The sequence below is a fragment of the Cardiocondyla obscurior genome, linkage group LG04 (assembly GCF_019399895.1).
Source record: "Cardiocondyla obscurior isolate alpha-2009 linkage group LG04, Cobs3.1, whole genome shotgun sequence".
NCBI lineage: Eukaryota > Metazoa > Arthropoda > Insecta > Hymenoptera > Formicidae > Cardiocondyla > Cardiocondyla obscurior.
This window is the reverse complement of record NC_091867.1, coordinates 3,021,758-3,041,846: the sequence shown is the minus strand read 5'-3', so window position 1 is coordinate 3,041,846 and position 20,089 is coordinate 3,021,758. Positions and strand designations below refer to the sequence as shown.

The 20,089-nt window shown below is 34.3% G+C and overlaps 2 protein-coding genes across 6 annotated transcripts; one reads left to right on the top strand and one right to left on the bottom strand.

The window, feature by feature from the left end:
- Positions 1–242: 242 nt before the first annotated feature.
- Positions 243–17,338, bottom strand: E(bx) (nucleosome-remodeling factor subunit NURF301 E(bx)). Of its 4 annotated transcripts, none has more exons than XM_070654850.1 (24): positions 15,396–17,338; positions 14,885–15,167; positions 14,518–14,726; positions 14,050–14,406; positions 12,666–13,829; positions 12,335–12,525; positions 10,756–12,253; positions 10,479–10,614; positions 9,768–10,078; positions 9,530–9,667; positions 9,342–9,449; positions 8,986–9,194; positions 8,518–8,760; positions 7,990–8,200; positions 7,593–7,910; positions 6,891–7,079; positions 6,501–6,734; positions 6,068–6,407; positions 4,752–4,956; positions 4,172–4,434; positions 3,730–3,897; positions 3,457–3,652; positions 3,142–3,226; positions 243–3,033 (listed from the first exon to the last, which is right to left on the bottom strand). In XM_070654850.1, the coding sequence occupies exons 1-24, from the start codon at positions 16,465–16,467 to the stop codon at positions 2,831–2,833; spliced, it is 8,331 nt and encodes a 2,776-aa protein (XP_070510951.1). In that variant the 5' UTR covers positions 16,468–17,338; the 3' UTR covers positions 243–2,830. The 4 variants fall into 4 exon arrangements, with proteins under 4 accessions (XP_070510951.1, XP_070510952.1, XP_070510953.1 ...); XM_070654851.1 differs by having other exon boundaries at positions 4,172–4,431; XM_070654852.1 differs by having other exon boundaries at positions 6,501–6,704.
- A 369-nt stretch (positions 17,339–17,707) lies between these two features.
- On the top strand, positions 17,708–20,038 carry LOC139101607 (probable aminoacyl tRNA synthase complex-interacting multifunctional protein 2). Of its 2 annotated transcripts, none has more exons than XM_070654884.1 (4): positions 17,708–18,211; positions 18,825–18,980; positions 19,117–19,324; positions 19,484–20,038. In XM_070654884.1, the coding sequence occupies exons 1-4, from the start codon at positions 18,035–18,037 to the stop codon at positions 19,840–19,842; spliced, it is 900 nt and encodes a 299-aa protein (XP_070510985.1). In that variant the 5' UTR covers positions 17,708–18,034; the 3' UTR covers positions 19,843–20,038. The 2 variants fall into 2 exon arrangements, with proteins under 2 accessions (XP_070510985.1, XP_070510984.1); XM_070654883.1 differs by having other exon boundaries at positions 17,708–18,229.
- The last annotated feature ends 51 nt before the right edge of the window (positions 20,039–20,089 follow it).

The window sequence follows — 20,089 nt, the reverse complement described above, 5'->3', positions numbered from 1 at the left end:
TAAAAAATATTTTTTTTTTAATGGTATAACTCTATATTAAATATAATTTTATTTGTAACTAAGTGTAAAGTTTAATTTGGTTTCAAAAATATTTTAATAAATTAATTTTTGCAATAAAAAAAAAAAAGAAATAGGTAATAAAGAACATTTAAATGGAAATGTAAAGTAGTTACTAAAAAAAAAAGTTTTTAATGCAAAATACATGCAACCATAACGGACAGTCTATTTAGGATTATGTAATGTATTATTAAATATAATCTTTATTATTTTATTCATATAAATATAATTTTTATCAAATATTTATTTAACAAAATTATATTAAAGGCAATAAATTATACAGCTAGAAACTTTCCTCTAATTCTACTGAATTAATTATACCGATTAACTTAATAAGAACACGAAATAATTTTCGTAGTTTATATATATAATTCATAAAAATTATTATTGATAATCACTAACACAATTTCACATTTAAAATGTGACAAAAAATGATATAAATACATATACTTAAAATTATCTCCTTTATGTTTTTTTTTTATTTTATTTTTTTCTATAATTATACTTATATATTTGCCTCGCACAAGAAAATAATTGTGCATCGCTTTCTATTCTATATATTCGTCCAATAAACATGCAAAATCAAAATAATCTTTGATCTATTACATGTTTTTATTGGTAGTACATCTAAAATATGAATAATAGTTTTTATTTTTATTATTTTTATTTTATTAAAATCAACCCTTTTTATTCTTTTCACTGGCTTTTTATTTTCTTCTTGTTTGGAAATCAAAGAATTCTACAATTGCCTTTCTTTTCGAGATAAACTTTTTCTCTCTTTCTTTTTTTTCCCCTTTTTTTCACATCTGTGTGTAATTGTGTGGTGTTGCATATATATACATAGGCAGACTTCGCTGCCCGTTTCTTACAATCTAAACGCCTAAATGTGAGTTGTCGATTATAAACAATTTCATAGAAAATTTATTTATGTGATTAAAACAACGCATAAGTAAATAGAATTGTAATCGCTAGCTTGTGTGTGAGCACGAGACGATAAACGAATTTGTACAATTTATTATGCGTGTTATCCTAAAATTTAATCTTACAGCTATACGATGACACAACTGCTTTCCTTTTCTCTTTCCCTTTCTTTTACATCAGATACAATTACAAAGAAATGGTAAAGTGAATAGCTTTATCTTTCAATCGTCTCAAATGCATTCGACAGATAGCCAGTTATTCCTTCGGTTTTTTTTCCCCGCAATTCGAAGATAAATTCACGATTGCATATCGTATGTATATACATAAATAATAGCATAACATGATGAATGGCGCATGAATTCTGAACCACAACTTACAACTATTGTATGAAATCGAAGTCAACGTGGTGATTTATGTATAAAATCACCTTCTACCTGAAATTCCTATATTATTATTACACGTGTATTCGTGTATATTCTATATAGGACAAAAAATTCTCGATATACAAAAAATAATCTTGCAGGTTTTTATAAATATATATTATAATGCGAAGATTTATACACCTTCAGTTCTGAATTACAATTATTCGAGCTCTTTTTGTTAGCTTGCATCATTGATAGATAATCTGTCTTCACATTTCTTTTTTTTTTTTTTTAACTATTATGATTAGTTTATTGTACAGAAAATGATGTACCTCCGTGCGAGAATTCAATATTAAAATAATAAATAATTAGATAAGGCCAATCTTTTAAAGTCAATTTGAAATATTCGTCATGATATTAAAGATAAATGATTTAATCTGACAGCAGCATTATATTTATATTATTTTTGAAAATGCAATAATTTCTCAAATTTTCAGAAAGAATTAGAAGAGTTATCATTTTTTATTATATTATGCTCACAATAGACATGACAAATTTTCTTCATATCCTCCTTTTTAATTAAATCTTTCTTTTTTGTAATTAAAAATATATAAATGTTATAACACTGTTCGGATATGATGTTATAATATTGTAAATTTAATTTTTCGACACACGGAATTAATGAACATATCCGTGTTTTCGTGTACATCTCGTGACGTTACATTTCATGATGTAATATACAAACTACGGCCAAACTTCTCGTGGATTTATCCGAGGGAAATCATTTTTATACAAAGTTTTTTTTGTAATGCAAAGAAATGTAAAGAGGGTTTAAACAATTACTGCAAATTATGTATTGTAACAACGTAAATTATTAAATTGTACGGTTAGTGAATATAGTAAAAAAAAAAAAAAGTAATAATAAAATAATTAAAACAGACTTTGTGGTCTGTCAAATCTTTCATTTTTATATATTAAAAAAAATTAATAAAAGAAGTTTTTAGGAATGAACATAAAAGATATGTTACATAATCATATATTTCAATAATGCAATTATTAAAAAAGTAAAGGTTCGTGCTATATTTACTATTTTTTTAATAATAAACGGCAAAATGAAGATATATTCTTGTAGATAAAAGTCAATTGTAATACGACATGAGCAGTAAGTTCTGGTCTAAAATTCACACCTTATATAGCACAACTAGAACTGAGGACTCAGTAAATTGCAGTGAAGGTGGTGGGAGGGAGAGAAAAATGTTCACACAACTATAATAAATAGCGGAGACCGGTGCCTTCTCTACTTTTACATACTTAAGTCTATTCCGAGAGGATTTCATTTTTTTTCTATATACTGTACTGGCACAAACCATTTTGTTTCCTGTTTTCTGTTAAAACGCACTGTACTATATCAATTTTTGTGCACTTCCATCCGATTAGATTCCACGTACGGCTACATTGGTTGGTTGAGTTTTTTTTTCTTTTGATTGAATTTATTTTCCTTCCGAGAACTTCTCCCTCAAACTTTTAATTTTGTGGACGAAGTACGTTTCTAAGGATTCAGCGCATTTAAAAAATGGTGATTCTTTTGGATTGTAATACCGGCAATTGTCAAATATTTTTGTCATGTCACCAATAAATTCACTGAGCTTTTTATAAGTCCGGTCATTTATCCTTAATTCGATAGTTTGCAAGTCTAAAACAATGAAGGGTATTTGTGTTAGATTAAAAGAAAAAAACCAAATATAAAATAGATTTATGTAAGAGAAGTAAATTACTAAAATAATATAGTCGTGATACTTACCCATTGGTTCTTTTATCACTTTGTAATAATCTGGTGCTTCGTTAGGATCTACTGGTTCCATAAACGGCCATGCACTTTTATGAGCCTATAACAAATAATTAATATATTTTGAATATTGTGTTTTAATTTCTAAATAAAATTTTCAAACTAACCAAATCATATAAAGTATCTTTTGTTATTTTAATAAGCTCGTTAGTTTAATAATTTTAATAAGTTATTTCAAAACTTTTGTCGAAGATTTGTCAGAGATTTGTGAGAAAAAAAGGATTAATTTATAGATTAGGTTTGTTTAATATTCTAATAAATAGTAAATACCTGTATTTGCTTAATTAATTTCTTTAACAAATCAAGATCCTTTGCGTTGAGGTTCTTCATGTTGGCAAAGTTGACGGAAGAATTGCGCTGACAATTTGGACAAACATACTCGTCAATGTTGTCGGCCTCTGATTGAAGAATACCAACACATCGACCATGGAACCAATCTTGACATTTGTCACAGCATATGTAAAATCTAAAAATTAATTATATTATTATACATAATTTTATATTCTATTATTAATACAATTTTTTATCAATGCATGCACTTACTGAGATTCGTCATAAGGCTGTTTACACAGACAATACAATTCTTGTGTATCTCTTGCATGTCTGCATTCTGTACAAACAAACTCTGACAGAGACTTGCTCATTTCTTCTGTTATACCCACACAGTCACCATGGAACCAATTATTGCATAAATCACATCCCACGTAAAACCTTTAAAAAAATATTAATGCTCGTATTTTATCATGTTTTATAATATAATAAAATTAAGTAAATAATATTTTATCAATTTATTATAATGTTCTGATTTTTGAATGCTGATTGTAAATTTATTTGTTGCATTGTGTAAGTAGAATCTTTTAAAATTATGGTTTTTGATTCAACTAAAATGCAATACAATTTTAGAAAGCATCGATTTTGATAATGTAAAAAACTTTTTTTTTTAATTTCCAAATTAAATTTAATTAGTCCTTGTATAGATTCTTACTTAGTTTCATCATAAGGAGTTCTGCATAGACAATATAGCTTTTCTTTCTTGATGCGACTCGCAGCAGTCGAACCTCCAGGAGGAGTTGTATTGTTACTTTGACCCTTATGTTTTTTCGGTCTGCTACTACTACTTCGACTGGACGGGCTGACTTGTTGAGCCATTTGAGCATTCGCCTTTCGCTTCGCGCTACCAACTTTTACTTCATCCTGTTTGTGTCTTTCTGCTTTCGTTCTGGTAGCAAGCTCCGCTGAGAGATCCTTCTATGAAAATATTTATTAAAATATTTTACCAAAAAATCCTTTCACAATTTTTTTTTAAATTTATAATAGCAATTAATACAATTTAAAATGCGAATTTTGGTAGGTACATAATTCAGTTTCAATATATTTTTAAGAATGTTACGAAATGTATTTATAAATTTCATTGAATGACGTAAAAAGTTAAAATAAACATATATTATTTCAACTTTTATAATAGGAATAAAATAATTCGCTTAAATTTGAAAATATGCCTTTGGATCATTATTGTGTAAAGTTACATAAGATATTTATTCATTTGTTATATTATTTGTGATTACCTGTATATCGATTTGAAGTTCTTTTTCAAGTAAAGCCCTCTTTTTAAGAATGTCTTTTTTGAGAAGTTCTTTATGCCGGAACAATAGAACTTGCATTCGGGAATACACTTGCTGTTTTCTCCGCTGTTCTTGGTTGTCTTTTAATTTTGCGGATCGGTTTTTAGGTGATGTTTCGTTATCTAATGCCTCTGATAGTTTCGGCGTTCTAGAAATAGGTCATATCATAATATTATTAAACAATCCACTCGCAAATAATTTAAAAATTATAAATAATGCAATCTTGTTAAATGCTGTTTAAAGTTTCTCTTTAAGAAAGATATACTGAGTAAAAATAGTAATTTAAATATAAGTTATAAAAAGAATCTCAAAAATTAATAAAAAAAGATAATAATTGTTTCGATAAATATTTTTACTAGCACAAAGTTGAATATAAAAGACATAAATAATGATTAAAGAATTATCTCTGGTGGATTTAAAATATCTTATATATTTTCGGGAACGTAATAGTTTTAAACGATTAAAGTTGTTTTTTTTCATAATTAAAACTAATCTAAATATTAATAAAGAAAATATAAATATCAAGATAAATTTATTATCTGTGTTTTCTGTTATTTTTAAAGATAATTATATAAAAAAAAACGAGGTATTTTAATGAATATTCTTTCTTCGAAAATATTTTAAAATACATTTTAAATTCAATATATTTCTTATATAAATATTATAACCTGGATTGTATTTTTAATGCAAATTTTTTTATTTTTTTTTAATATTATTAATATACACGATTTAATGATACTTTTTGTTTATCATACATTATTCTGGATTATAATATTGTATAAATAATTATAAAATGTGATTATAAAAATTATAAAAGTGAAAAAATTAGCGGAATTAAAAATTCTGACTGACTGTGAGTCACTGTGTTAAAAAAAAATAAAAGCAAAGCAAGTAAACCCAAAAAGCTAAATGGCACATAATAATACAGTAACCAAACTTTGTTTATTTATAAAACAATAAAAAAGATATGAAAAAATTAATATATAAAAATCACAGTTTATATACACACACAAATACACATAAAAAAATGCACGAGTACGATTATATATGTAATAAAGAATTTTCGAAGTCCTTTTTCTTGATCTAGTTGAGTTCATCATTCTACCTCAAATATTCGCAATTTTTTTTTTTATAAAAGTACATCTTTAATAATAAGTTAAAAGATAGAAAAAACAAGTTGTGCTACTGCAATTATATGTCATGTTAATAGCCTAATTATTTTTTAATCATATTTAGTCTATATTTGTACATGCGCTTACTTTGCGGTCGCTTCGCGATTTTCTTGTTTCACTGCTGGTCTTTTTCTGGGTGACTCAACCCAATCTTTATCATCTTTGTCGTCACCCCCGCTGGAGGACGATTGAACATTTGTCGACATCGTCGTGACTGCTGTTACTGCTGGAATGTTCGACGATGGTGCCGGCCGTTTGCGCGACGGCGGCCGCGGCGTCGTTACCGCGGGTGAAGTATAAGTCTGGTTGCTGGTCACGGAATTCTCTACGCCACCTTTCATTTGCTTTTCCTGATAACGTTGAAGTTGTAACAATTTCTCCTCTATTTCCGGATTCAAGTTTTCTTGTTTTAAAGCATTTTTTATTGCTAAAATCAAACATAAATAAGAGCACATGTAGTCAAAAAAATATTCCAGAAGTATTTTAAATAAGACATTATATATATAAATATGATACTAACTTTGTTGAATATAATCTGGTGTCAGTATAAATTTATCTGGCGACGAGTCTTTTTTTTCTTTCACCGATTGCGATGATGGTTGCTGTCCATTAGCAATATTTGTTTTTTGAGTGTCATCTTCTGTCGAGTTTGCTACACGCCCCACTTGTTGAACGACTACTTTTGGTTTATCTGTCGCTTTTGGTGTTACTGCTTGCGGAGTTTCTGGAATGGATTCAGTGACGCTTTGTGGTTCTAATAAAAAGTAAATGTATATAATATTATAAAATATTAATTATTATTTTATTTGAAATATTGTATCCTTATACAGGAACTACTACCAATTTACTACCAAATATTTATTTGTTATTAGATATTTTTTAAATAACAAAAAATCGAAAATTTACGTACCACTGGTAGACGAGGGAGAAGTTTTAATTTGTTGCTGTTTTGGAGTTGATGGTGTTGGGATATTTGTAACAGATGAAGTTTGAGAATTTTGGGATTGTTGTTGCTGATTATTAGATGATTGGGCAGGTTGAACGGCTAAATAAATTTTTGTCGGTCCTAAAACACCTTGTTTACCAGTTGCTGCTTGTGCTGAAATCGATTAAAAATTTGTTATTTAATTTAGATACCGGTATCAATTATTAATATAATTAGGTAATTTGTATTATCTTGTAACTAATTTATATAGAAATTAACGATCAGCTTTTTAAATATTATTCAAAATAAAATAAAAAATAAAACAAGTTGATATACTTCTTGTCAATAATATTGTTACGCCCGGTATACGGAGCGGCGAGAAGTTGCCGGCTCGCTCGAAGATCTCGGTTTCCCGTTGCTAAGGCAACGAAGATTGTTTAAATTTAATTATATTTTTGACAGTTCTGCCCGTGACTTTAAACAGCGTAGACGTCACCCCTTTCTGTTTTTCCTTTTTATTTCGCGGAGCGCGGGTATCGCGAGTGCGAGAGTGAGAATAGCGTGAGTGCGGAGCGTAAACGCGGAGACGTCCGCTGACCCCGTTCCCGGCGTAACAATATGTTAATGCAAGACGTTAATAAATAATTTATCAACAAATTGAATTTTTAAAGATTCTTAAAAGCTAACCTTTTAGAAGTTGCTGCTTAACTTGCTGCTGCACCATATTTAATTGCTGTTGGGTAAAATCTGAGCCTTGCAAACCCTGCAGTACAATTCGTGGACCCTCTGTTGTAGTAATCACTTGCGCCGTCACACATTTAATTACTGTACCGGGTGGTTGTCCCGCTAATAATGAAGCTTCGATACTTCCTGGAGTTGGAGTTGTTGTGGAATTTTGAGTCGTTGTTGGAACTGATGCAGTGGAAACTGTAGTGGTTGTCGTTGGGGTCGTGTTCGTAGTTGTAGCTGATTGTGTAATAGTTGAAGTTTGCGTAGTTTGCAAAGCTAAAAATATAAGTTTATTCTCAGCATATATAAAATTTTTGAAAGATATAAATAATTAAAAAAAAATTATTAAACTAACCTTGTTGTTTATTGGCGGCGATAGTACCTTTTACAATAAATCCTCCATTAGTTGAATTTACATGCACAATTTGATTGGATGCATTACGTATCACAACTTGATTGCCGATTGTAGCCAACTGAGCTTTGCCCGTTACCAATTGCTGAGCTAGGTTTGCGTTTGTAACCATTATCGAGTTACCGCTTATTACTTGTCCACCGGAAGATATCACCTATGACATTTTTATACAATGTATAAATATAACATAACGCAGATTTAATATATGCACATATTTATTAATTCGAGAAAAAATTTGTAAGTTTTTAAAACTATATAATATTTATCTTTTTAATGTTTCTCAATAATAAAATTTAACAATTTTTTTTTTAATTTACAAATATTGATAATTCTGTTAAATTTAAGCGTTATAAATTTTGCGTACATATTTAATATTTTATAAAATTTTCAGTAATTTTTGTTTGAAAAAGTTTCATATACATTCGAAAATTATTTTGTGGTTTGATTGAAATTAATTAGAAGTGTTCTTACCTGCGCAGTTTGTCCCGTATTAGTGACTACGATGGCATTTTTCGGTGCTTGAGTCGCTGTTGTAGGTGTCAAAGTCATAGTTGCGGGTTTTACGCGTTGAACCGTTTGCACAACTTGAGTTTGTTGAGGCGTTTGTGCTTGTTGTGTTGTCGAGTTTGCTGTTGTCTTTACACTCGGACTAGTTTTAGTTGCAGTTGTATTCTCTGTCAACGTTTTAGCGCTGACGGCAGTTACAGTTTTTGCCTAAAATATAATTGTAATAAAGTAATCAAATAATCCCATTTGCGATTACAGAAATACATTAAGCATAATTTCATTTTTTTAGTTTTCTACAACTAAGTTTATTACTAATTTTATTTTAAATTTTATATTAATCAATTTTTAATGTATTTATTAATTATATCGTATCATACGCTCTCTTCTATAAATATTAAATAGTTATTAAATGCGTTTTTTTAAACAAATTACTTGTGGAGTAGTTGTAGATGTTGTTGAATTTGTTTGTGCGCCTTGTGCATTCGTAGTGCCCACAGTTTGGCTTACATTCAAGACATGCAGCTTTCCATCCGGCATCTGAACCAATTGTTGGCCAGGCAATAAGCCGCGCACTTGTAACTTTCCATCCGGTCCTCTGAGAATTTGCACTCTTTGCTGCACGTGCACCGGTGAATTAGTGCCTAAAAAATATAATTAAGACAATTCAAATACGTTTTTTTTTAAGAAAAATTCGTGTACTGTACATTGATATTTTACAAAAAAAAAAAAAGGGAAAAAAATTTCTTTTATCAATAACATTACTTAAAGTAATAAGTATATAAACTTACTCGTTGGTGTCACTCTAATCAAGGATTGCTGGTTTAGTCCTTGAGTTTGTGGTGTTTTTGGTACAATATTTGTAGGACTGGATAAAACTTTAGTCGTTCCGCTAGAAGCTAAAACAAAATCATAAAATAGTTTATACAAAGACAATTTATATAATTTCCGTGATCAATCATAAAAGTAAATGATTTACATTTTGTCACGTAAATACGCCGTGTACCAATGAAAGTTTTGTTTTGCGTAGGAGTCGTCAAAAGAGAAGTTAATTGTGACTTTGGGCTATTGGGGTTCGCTGGAATTGCGACTTTTGAAACCAATTTAACAGTGCCATCTAAAAATAATATAATTTCTTTTAGTATAATCTCCTTTAATATAATTTAATTTTTATATTTTAATAAATTATATATATAATTTTAACTCGTATAGCTTACCATGAGACGAATTGGCTGTAACTTTAACAAGTTGGGTAGCAGGTGATGTCGAATTCGTAGATTGATTTTTATATGTTTCTAAAGCACGTTTTTGTTGATGAGCTGCTCGTTGTAAACGCAACTGTTGCTCCATCTTTTCTTTAATTTCTTCCGGCGTCGCTTTACCGCTAACAAGTTGGTCACCAGTTAGACCAGTCGTTCCACCAGCAGAAGCAACGGTGGTGACAGTTTTATTGCCGCTACTGACGATCACTGACTGAGGTGCTCCTGAGCGACTCCTAGTAATAATCTGCGCATTAGCCTTCTCTAACCTGGAGACAGGACAGACACACCAAGCGGAGGGTTAGTTTCCAGTGGAAAAAAGCAAGCAGTTAAAGGTTTAGCGGTCAAATTCACACGTTAAATATTTATCTTTAACATAAATTACAAAAGCGTAAACAGAGATATATTCTATATAAAATAAATTTATATAGAATATAATAATAGATAAAATTAATTCGAAATTTTTATTTAAAATAATTAAAAAATTGTTAAAGTCTAAAATTCTTTGGTTAAATTTGAACAAGCTCAACGAAATCATTTAATAACGTAGTAATTATAAGATAAGTAGAATATTTTAGAAAGAATTTCACAAACATTAGGTACACGAAATAACATGCAAATATTTCGTTATCAAACACACGTTACATATCAATCGTTGTTGATCTATACCTGTCGCCGTATTGTTTAATTTCCCATAGCTCTAGTTTGTCTTCATCGACCCATTCCTCAGTGACTTGTGGTTCAGTACTCTGTGGAGATTCCGGACGCTTTCTTTTTCTCAGACCGCTCCTTATAGACGTTACCTCTGCAACATTTTTATACGTGATATTAATACGATTAAAATAATTACACTTCAACATATAACTATAATGCACTGTTTACTAAGATAATTAACAATTGTGAGATTTATTCGATTAAGAATCAATATATTATCGTCTATACAAACCTCTGACTTGTTTTGGAAGTTCCAGCGGTATGACAACCTTTCTACGTAGATATTGAGCTCTATCGAGGAATTGCCCGACATGTCGGTGCTTTAATATTTCCAAAGACATAATTTCTGTATCAGTAGTTACTTGATTTTTACCATCTGTGGACAATGGTTTAGCTGCCATATCGTCCCATCTAAGACACGCCCAAAGTATTCTTAGCTGAATCGCAGCAGACGCTAATGACTTTAAGCCAACTGTTCTGTATAACCAGCAAGTTTTGAACAAAGGTCTGGGACAAGGATACGGCCATACTGACAAATTTGCTTTAGCTTGATGGTGAAATCCTTGTACAGGTATCTTGCCACCAACACGAGATAATTTTCTTAATTCGTGCTGAGGAAGTATTAATATACTGCGCTGCTTGTTCTTCGTACAGAAAGTTGAACAAAGTGGATACTTAACTGGCGTTCGTTTTTTCTTACGATCAGCCATCGTGAATGCTACCTTTTTCAAATAGATTTTACCCTCAGTTGCTGTCGTAGTGTATACTCGCTCGGTTCCGTCAGCGTGAAGTTCTTTGACAAATGTACTTCGCTGAACTGTTCTTCCTCTACGATTTACAATCATTACGGTCTTTGCACCACTCTTATTCGTTGTTGTAGTTGTAGTTTCCGAAGAAACGGTAGTCAAATTACGATTAACGGCCGAATGCTCCTGTGTTACGCCATCTGCACTTTTCACAGTTTGCTGAGTCGTTGTAATCGTTGTGGTGGTCGTAACAACGTTACTCGTTGTAACAGTGGTCACGCTAGTATTTTCCGTATGTTCACTCTCAAGCTTGATTTTCTTTGGAGAAGAAACACTATTTTTTGTTTTCGTTACGTTTGTCGCTACTGCTTCCTCGTTGCAATGCGTTGCTGACGCTACCGCTGATTCTAAATCTCGTCTGATTGCATCCTTCGATTCCTCTAAAGTTTCCGTTTTTACGGTAGCTGTCGCAACTTGTGGCGAGGACGATGAAGAAGACTGATTGTTATTTGTCAAAGAATTTACTTTGCGTAGCAATGCAATTAAATCACGTTTCAGCCGCATCCTTCGCATGCATAAAGGCGAATAACAGGTATCAGTGGTATTTGGAGTGATAATCTGTGCAGTATTAATTTGTACTACGTTGTTTTTGTTAGTATTCATGTTACAATAACGTGAATAACACCCGCTAGTCTTGCAAACCTTGAAGGCAGCTACATATTGCAAGCGCACTTGTTGAATACGCTTGTTGAGCGCCGTTACCATTTCTTTTGCAGATGCTGAAATGGCTGTTACTGCTTTATTTGTTGGCTGTTGCTTGCTAGCAGGCGTTGATAAAAGACTTTGCAAAGAACCATCTCCGCCACCACCAACGGCATCATTACTATCTGTATCATTTTCTTCGTGATTTTCTGTATCAACTTCTAAAGAATCACCGTCTCCACCTTTCTGATTTGATGTTTGACTCGCTTCTTTCGTCTTTACCTGTAAAATATTAAAATGTAAAATGTAAAATATACAAATCTTAAAATATATTATTAAAATAATACATTTAATTACACTTACAGATTGCAATAATTTTCTTTCTTCTAAAAATTTCAAATGTGATCTACGAGTCAGGAAATCGTCGATTCTCGTCTTTTTTGCAACTTTTGGATAATATAATCTTCCAGCACTAGTTAATGCCTTATTAATATCAATTTCTTCGAACTCGGTAATTGGAGTAAAGACTTTCTCAATTTTCATGCCAGCTAAAACTAAAAAAAATTTTCTGTTAAATACTTGTTTGCACAAATATAATAAAAGTATTTAATGGATATTTTTTAAATTATATTATTAATTATATAATCTTGAAAATATTTATCATAAACGTTAAATGTTTTCACTTATTACATACATGACAGATTCATTTTTGTTTCTTGTTTGACAGATTGGGATTCTGATTTTATGGATGAAGAAGAGTCAACACTATTTGTCTCGCCATTGGTTGTAGGTTCCTTTTTTATATTTTCCGTATTATGTTCTTGCTTTATCGTCTCACTTTCTACACCTTCCTCTTTGATTTCTTGTTTTACAATACCATTCTCCGTTTTACTCGGGCAATATTCTTTAATGAGGAATTCATAAGTGGGTGGATCAAGCGCAAGTACTTTTAAACCACCTTGATCTTTAATCTGTACCATAATTTTCTGTGGGCCAGCACGTAAGCCCATCTTTGTCATATCAGAAGATCGGTGACGGCGTCTAGACGATATCCAGAGCCAACCCCCTTGGCCGTGCACTCGATATTCTTCACCTTTTTGCTTCCACACCTGATGCTTCAAACCAAGCGTATATTTAACAAAATTGAAAAGCCGATTACGTTCTTCTTCATCTTCTTTTTCTTTTTTTTCTTTCTTGTCTTGACGTTTTTTCTCTTCGCGCTCGATCGCTGTTACCCGTTGTAATTTCACATGACCAAGTTGATCGTGCCACACGCTTGCAAATACGACAGATTTAATGCATGCTTGCAGGACAATAAGAGTGCGCGCAAAGTCCCGTGGATTTACACATGCTCCTACCGCAGCAGTCCATGGTTTGCGCAATAGTGGCCAATTGGTATGCATGAACGATGCCTGAATATTGCTTTCAAGTTGCAAAATTGTTTGACGTAGGGTGCTAACTAACAAAGCACGTGTACCTGTTAAACTACCCACCCATTTAAACTCCGACGCCTGTGTGAGCGAGAATTTATGTGACAAATGACGTTTCTTATCACGTTCCTCGTTTCTTTGTGTTTTATTTAACGCGATAGAATTGGTACTGTATTGATTGACATATGATTTAAAATTGTTATCCATGCCTAATTTAAACAAGTGTGTGCCAGATGCAATTTGATGTGCTTTCTGACGCGTCACTCTAATATTGCTGTCGCTTTCGGAATCCTTTAGACTCTTATCTAACTTTTCTTGTTCCTCTTTCGACAACGGTGCCATACTTCGTCTCTTTACATCGTCCATATTAAAAGTTCGTGGCTGCAATGATCCAGTCTTTGATCTTGTCACAATAGTGTGCTTTTTGCCTAAAAGAAAGATTATTGTTGAAAATATAGTAATCAAATGGCTAATAAATATTTAAAACAACTTTTCTAAAAACTTCTCAATTTATCAGACATCCACAAAATATTCTAATATAAATATAATTCTGTAATTGTTTTTATAGAAATTTAATACCAATTTTGTAAAAAAATGTTTTTTTTTTACATAAAAATTACAATGAAAATTTTTATTGCAAAGTCTTACCGTCTTTCCCAATTTTTTCTTCTCCATCTAACGTTTCTTCATCAACGTCTTCAGATGACGATGTAGGTGTGCTAGTTTTCGTAGTTTTATCTCCATTCGTCGTAGTTGATGCCTCAGTGTCAACTTCGACAGTTTCGCCGACCACTTCAGGTACTTGTGTAGCTGGAGTCGACTCATTATTGGATACCTTCGTTTCATTTTGTTCCGTCGTTGCTGCTGTACGATCATCGAAAGCATCGGTATTCTCGTGCATTTTGCGTATCATTTCCTCTGCTTCCTGTCTCTGCTTTTCTTTCTTTTCTTCTTCCTCTTTCTCTCGTTTCTCTACCCGTTCTTTTTGCATTTTTTGTATAAGACCTATAAAATATTTAAAAAAATACTTAGTATTTAAATATTATAAATATATTTTTTTAATATTTAATATTGGTTAAAAATTATTAAATGACATTAAAAAAGAATGATGCTTACCGTTTTCTACTTCCAGATACGATTTCTTACTTCCTTTGAATTGATTAGTAATGGTTTCAGTGAGTTCCATTTGACGAATAATTTCTTCCTTATAATCCGATAATTCGCGATAAAGAGCTACTTCCAATTCATTTTGATCTAACGCAAGCATTAGTTCTTCTAATTGTAGAGGTGAAGTGTAATACCATACCTCGCCATCTTCGCTTTCACTAAATAATAAAACCATAATAAAATATTAAAAAATAAAATAATAAAATATTAAAAAACTAGAATATGTGTATCAGTAATCAATTCAAACTTTTAAACTGATTACATAAGTGTAAAGAATAAATCCTTAAAAATTCAAATACATTAAAATATGTCTTACACAAAAACTCTTCTTGCCAGAAACCAATATTTTCTCCCATGTCTATCAAATCCCAAATGCTCTTGTCTACACAATGATCCATTCTTTTCAACATCAGGGATACAATCCACGACACCCATTACTTTGTGGGCTTTACATATACTACATTGCCAATCCTCAGTAGGAACATCGACCAGAGGTGGTTCTACACATTCTAAATGAAATACAGCTGGGCAAGTTTCACAACATAACAAATCTCCTAGTCGATGACAAACTCTGCAGTGATCATCATAATGCATAGCTCCTGAAAAACATAAGTATTGTTTACTTCATACTTTTTGCTTTACTTGCTTAAGCTTTGCTCACAAAACAAAGTTAATTAAAATATTATCTTATCATAAAAAGTAATAGATATATCAGCATGGACACAGTAAATGTTTTCTTTGCTGATTGTTAATATTACTTATAAATGAAAAGCATATAAACCACATGTGTAAAATATTACATATGTATAATTTTTATTTTACAATACCTTCATGTAATAAATCTTCCCTCACAGGGTTTGTAATTAAAAATTGATCTGTTAAAAATTGTAGGACCTTGATTCTATCCTCGATGGCAGTAAAAGGATATTCAGTAGTGGACAATATATGTAAAATGTTCTGATCAAAACTCTTATCACTTTCCACATACGAACGTAACACTTCTGGCCATGTCATAGAGTCTACAAAATACAAGCTAACATTTACTGAATCTTTTTGATCCAATGGACCAAAGTGTGTTTGTTGTGAGTCTTCTTCTCGTAGCAATGCCTTAATAAGCATAATGTGAATCTCTGCAAGCAAGTTAGTTTGATCTTCACACATAAGAGCAGCACAAAAGTCCTCAAATCTAAAGGAGGACAAACGCACCAGGGTGCGAAAATGCCTGAGTACTTCATAAATAGAAAGTGATGGCATGACCAATTCTTTAAGGAGCAACAGATCATCTGAGGTCTTGGGTAACACTAATGGAGGCAGTTCTCTGTTCTGCAGCCACAATGGTTCTGGACTGGGTGGCCTCTGTTGGGAAAGCAACATTTTCCTGGGTGTACCACTAGTGGTACTGTAACTGGAAAGTGAAAAGTCACTATCGCTTGAAGGATCAGGTTCTTCCAAGCTCTCAGAAGATTCAACATCACTCGGTATTGGCTCCTCTTCAGGCTCGCTTTTTTCGCTGGACTCATCTCCAAAATCAGAACCATAATGGTACTCAGAATCGTTATAATCAACGTTGGGATTATAGCCACGACGCTGATAGGCACCACCTGTGGCTCCGGAATGACCGCCTTTGCGAGAGTGCCGGTCTCGACCAGTTCGCAATTTACGTTGATTCCTCGTGCTACGCTTGCTGTTCTCCTCGCTTTCGACCGACGGTGAGGTTGGTCGCGATGGCGTTGGCGTGCTCGGCTGCGAACCTGGCGTCTCAGCACCGCCACCGAGCGTCGTCGTTCTATTCTGCAAGTACTTGGGCTTTTTCATCAGGTGATACTGAAACTTTTTCGGCCGCTCCATCACCACGGACTTGGGCGGGCGCCCCCGCCTCTTCGATCCCCTGCCTGTCATTATTGTCGTGTGTCGCCGTGGTCCTTCCGATCGTCGCCGTAGTCGTTTTCGTAGTCGTCCGGCACCGGCGCCGACAACTTCGTTTCGGAACGCAGGCCCCACGCGGGGCTAACTACCGACGGGACCTACCTGCCTGATCAAGCTCGCCTCCTACCGCTCACCTCGCCAGGCTAATCGACTCTTTTTCGTCTTTCCTCTCTTCTCCTCTCTTCTCTTGATCTCGCCTCACTCAGCACGTGGCGCGCGTGCTCGCACGCTTGTAAACAAACACGAGTGACATCGCCGCGGCAACGAGCTGGATCCGTCCATGATGTCTGATGCACTCTGATCTTTGCGCCATTTCTCACGGCCCACGGTCGGTTTCGCGCGGTCACGTGACCAAACACAATCGTCGCGACGCGATGCCCTCGCGGCATGCACGTCGCCGCGCGTCACTCTTCCTCGTCCACTGTGCCGTTCCTCGCCGTTTCTCGCACCGTGCTTACCGCGAAATAAACTCACTCGCCAAATTCGAGATAGCGAAATCGCCGACGCGAATTACGCCAGAAGGGGGTTTCTAGCTGCGCGGTGGTAGTATTGGTGCTGCTGATGGTGGTGGTAGTGTCGCTGGCGGCGGTAGCACCGAACGGAGTCGTCGTCGTTGTCGTTGTCGAATGGCGGATTGGAGCAAGAGACCGGTCCTGCGATTGGTTCATCGATGATCCGCCATGTCGTCTATCCGTAGGCCAGTTGCGATGAAAAAGATGAGCGGCCAGCTGTCGTGGTGCCTTCCGCTTGACCGCGCCGGTCCAGGAAGCCCACAGATCTTTTTCGCCGGTGCCGATTACGTTCCTCCTCGGTCAACAATACCTACGCCTTGCTCCACCGCCTAAACTCCCTCGTTTCGCACGAGACGCCTGCGAGATCCAATCGCTTCCACCGTATCTTTTTGTCGCTGGCTCCTGTCACATCGACGAACACGATAGATGGCGATACACGCACGTTCGAAAAAAAAAAAAACGTAATTCTAACCACGATCGCGCGGGCGCGGGACAGCTCACGAAACTCCTCGTGAGACGTTCGCGCGATGGAATCCACCTCGCTGGCAATAAGCGAGATCGCGCTGAGAATGATCCACCACCTTCGTCCGTTACCCGTGATCACCTCGAAAGACACTAGCCCGGATACTCGCTCGCGGACATTGCTTCCTAGAGGACACTACTGACGGACGCGACGCCGCCACATTTCTCGATCGATAACGTATATGTTTCAGAGTCGCGCGTTCGGCTAAGTTGCACCCTCGTAAATCGCGAGAACGATTCAGAGGAAAGAAAATAAAAATTGGAATCGTGGTGTAAAAAATCAAGTATTCCGCTGTCTTCGAAGGCTGACGTCAAGGCACGAGATCAACGTTACCGATGAAAGTGCATCGCTCGCGCGTCATCTGGAGACATCGGCCGTCAACCATGAGCGACGATACCTCAGAAAATATGGCTGCACGAAGGGCGAGAGCGCGTGAGTGCGATCGAGCGAGAAACCGCTCGCCGCGCGCGGACTTGTTGGATTTATTATCGCGACTTGTTGCAAGATGAGCGGCGACGTGACGGTGGCGACGGCGCCGACGAAGATGTATCGGTTGCCGCCGATAGTCGACCTACCTAGCAAGTGTCCGCACTCGAAGTCGATATACGAAATGCGAAACATTCACGAGGACTGGCGTGCCACCGAGGCCGAAGCCAAGATGCCCGACGACGTTCTCACGCAGGTTAACCGCCTTCTGCAGGTTTCCGTTTCGTTTCTGCTTCATTTTTGTCCGGCTACGCGGCTCCGATTTACCGTACGTTCCGAGTGCGCGTGGCCTCCACGGCTGCCCGCTGCGGTCGCGCGAACCCGCTGACGATCGAGACATGGTGACTCCTCCCAAAAATTTCTACGAGCATACTGATCCGCAATCGACCGGGAGAGCGACATGTCGCGGTTCCTCTCTCACTCTCTCTTTCTATCTTTCTCTCTTTCCGCCTCGGAGGGGCTTGATCGATGTGTCCTTCCCCCCTGAGATCTCCCTTTTTCGAGTGACTTTTAAACAAATATCGGCGGCTTTTTATGAAAAAAATTCTCTTTCGAGGACAGTACGGAAAAACGTGTCGACTCAAGTGTGCAGTAAGCACGCGAGAGAAGCGCGGACGGTATTTCGTGACAGTATGGATTATTTAACTTCCGCGCGCGGAAGCGGAAAAAGCACGATTCTAATTATCGCGGCTGTATGATAGGATTTGTTTCGTGCTTGTATACTGTATAAATATTCAATTCGAATACTGCTAAATACGCGTCTTCACATAAATAATAAATTTTAATTATTTTTATTTTTTTATTTTTAGGCATCTTTGCCAGAATACGAAGCATTAGAAGCGAGACAAGAGAAAATTCTTAGTCAGTTGGCAGAACTCAAAAAACAAGTTTCTAAACTATACTCTTTCTTAAGACAATCTAATCAAGCGGAAGTTAAGAAAGACTTTGTGGCGGTTCAGGTTCAGGTTAGTGATAAATATTTTAAATATAATTTTTTACCAAATATAAATAACTTGCATATATAATTAGTAATTACAGGTAATGCATTAATTATTCAATTATTATACAAAAAAAAATTAACAAGTAATTATACATTTATAGAAACCAGTCTCCCTTGAACTAGTATTGAATGTGAATCCAAGCAAGCCACCATATTCAATACTTGCTTTACAGAAACTTTGGAAAGATACTAGTTTTAGAGTGAAATCATATATTCATTCTACTATAAATGATCAGATACCCATTGTCTTTCCTTATACTACTAAATGCGCTACAAATACTGTAGAATTAACATTAATATGGAAAGATGGTAAGACATAAAATTTTGACAATTAAAAAAGAAATTTATTTAGAGTATTAAAATTTTTTAGAAGATTAATTTCAATTATTTTCTTATCAATGCATTAACGAACTTTTTAATGGTATATTTAGGTATTTCACAGCTTTTTTAATTAAATTTATTTTTTAGTCTCAGATATGGAAGTTATCACAGATTTACGTTCCACTACTATTAAGGGTGAAGTCAATTTTCTTAGATATGTGAGCAGATTGATAGAATCGCATAGTTATGAAAACACGTGCTTACAACCGCATACATTAGACTTTGCGCTTGACTTCACTAATTTGTTACACAAGGAGCAAAATATAGAGAAAGGGTTGTTGAAACTAGCTCATGAATTTGAAAAATGGTCATGCAAAGGTGGATTTAATATTGTCGACATTGCAGTATGGTCTCTAATTAAACAATTTCCTGGTACAATTTTACCACTAACTCTTCGCGAATGGTATGATAAGTGCGATAAAGTTTTCACAGAAGGTAAATTTTAATTAATTAATAAATTATAATGAAACAAATAATTTCTTTTTATAAAAATTTTTGATATGTTAATAAATGGATATAAATATATTGTTTTTAATTCATAAAAATGATACGTTTGTATTTTATGTGTAATATAGGAATTCTTTACCACATTGCCAAAACGTAATTAATAAAATGTTAAATAAATTAGCAATATAAAACAAACCACAATGTTTATAAACGTTTTTTTAACCTATAATTATTTATAAATACATA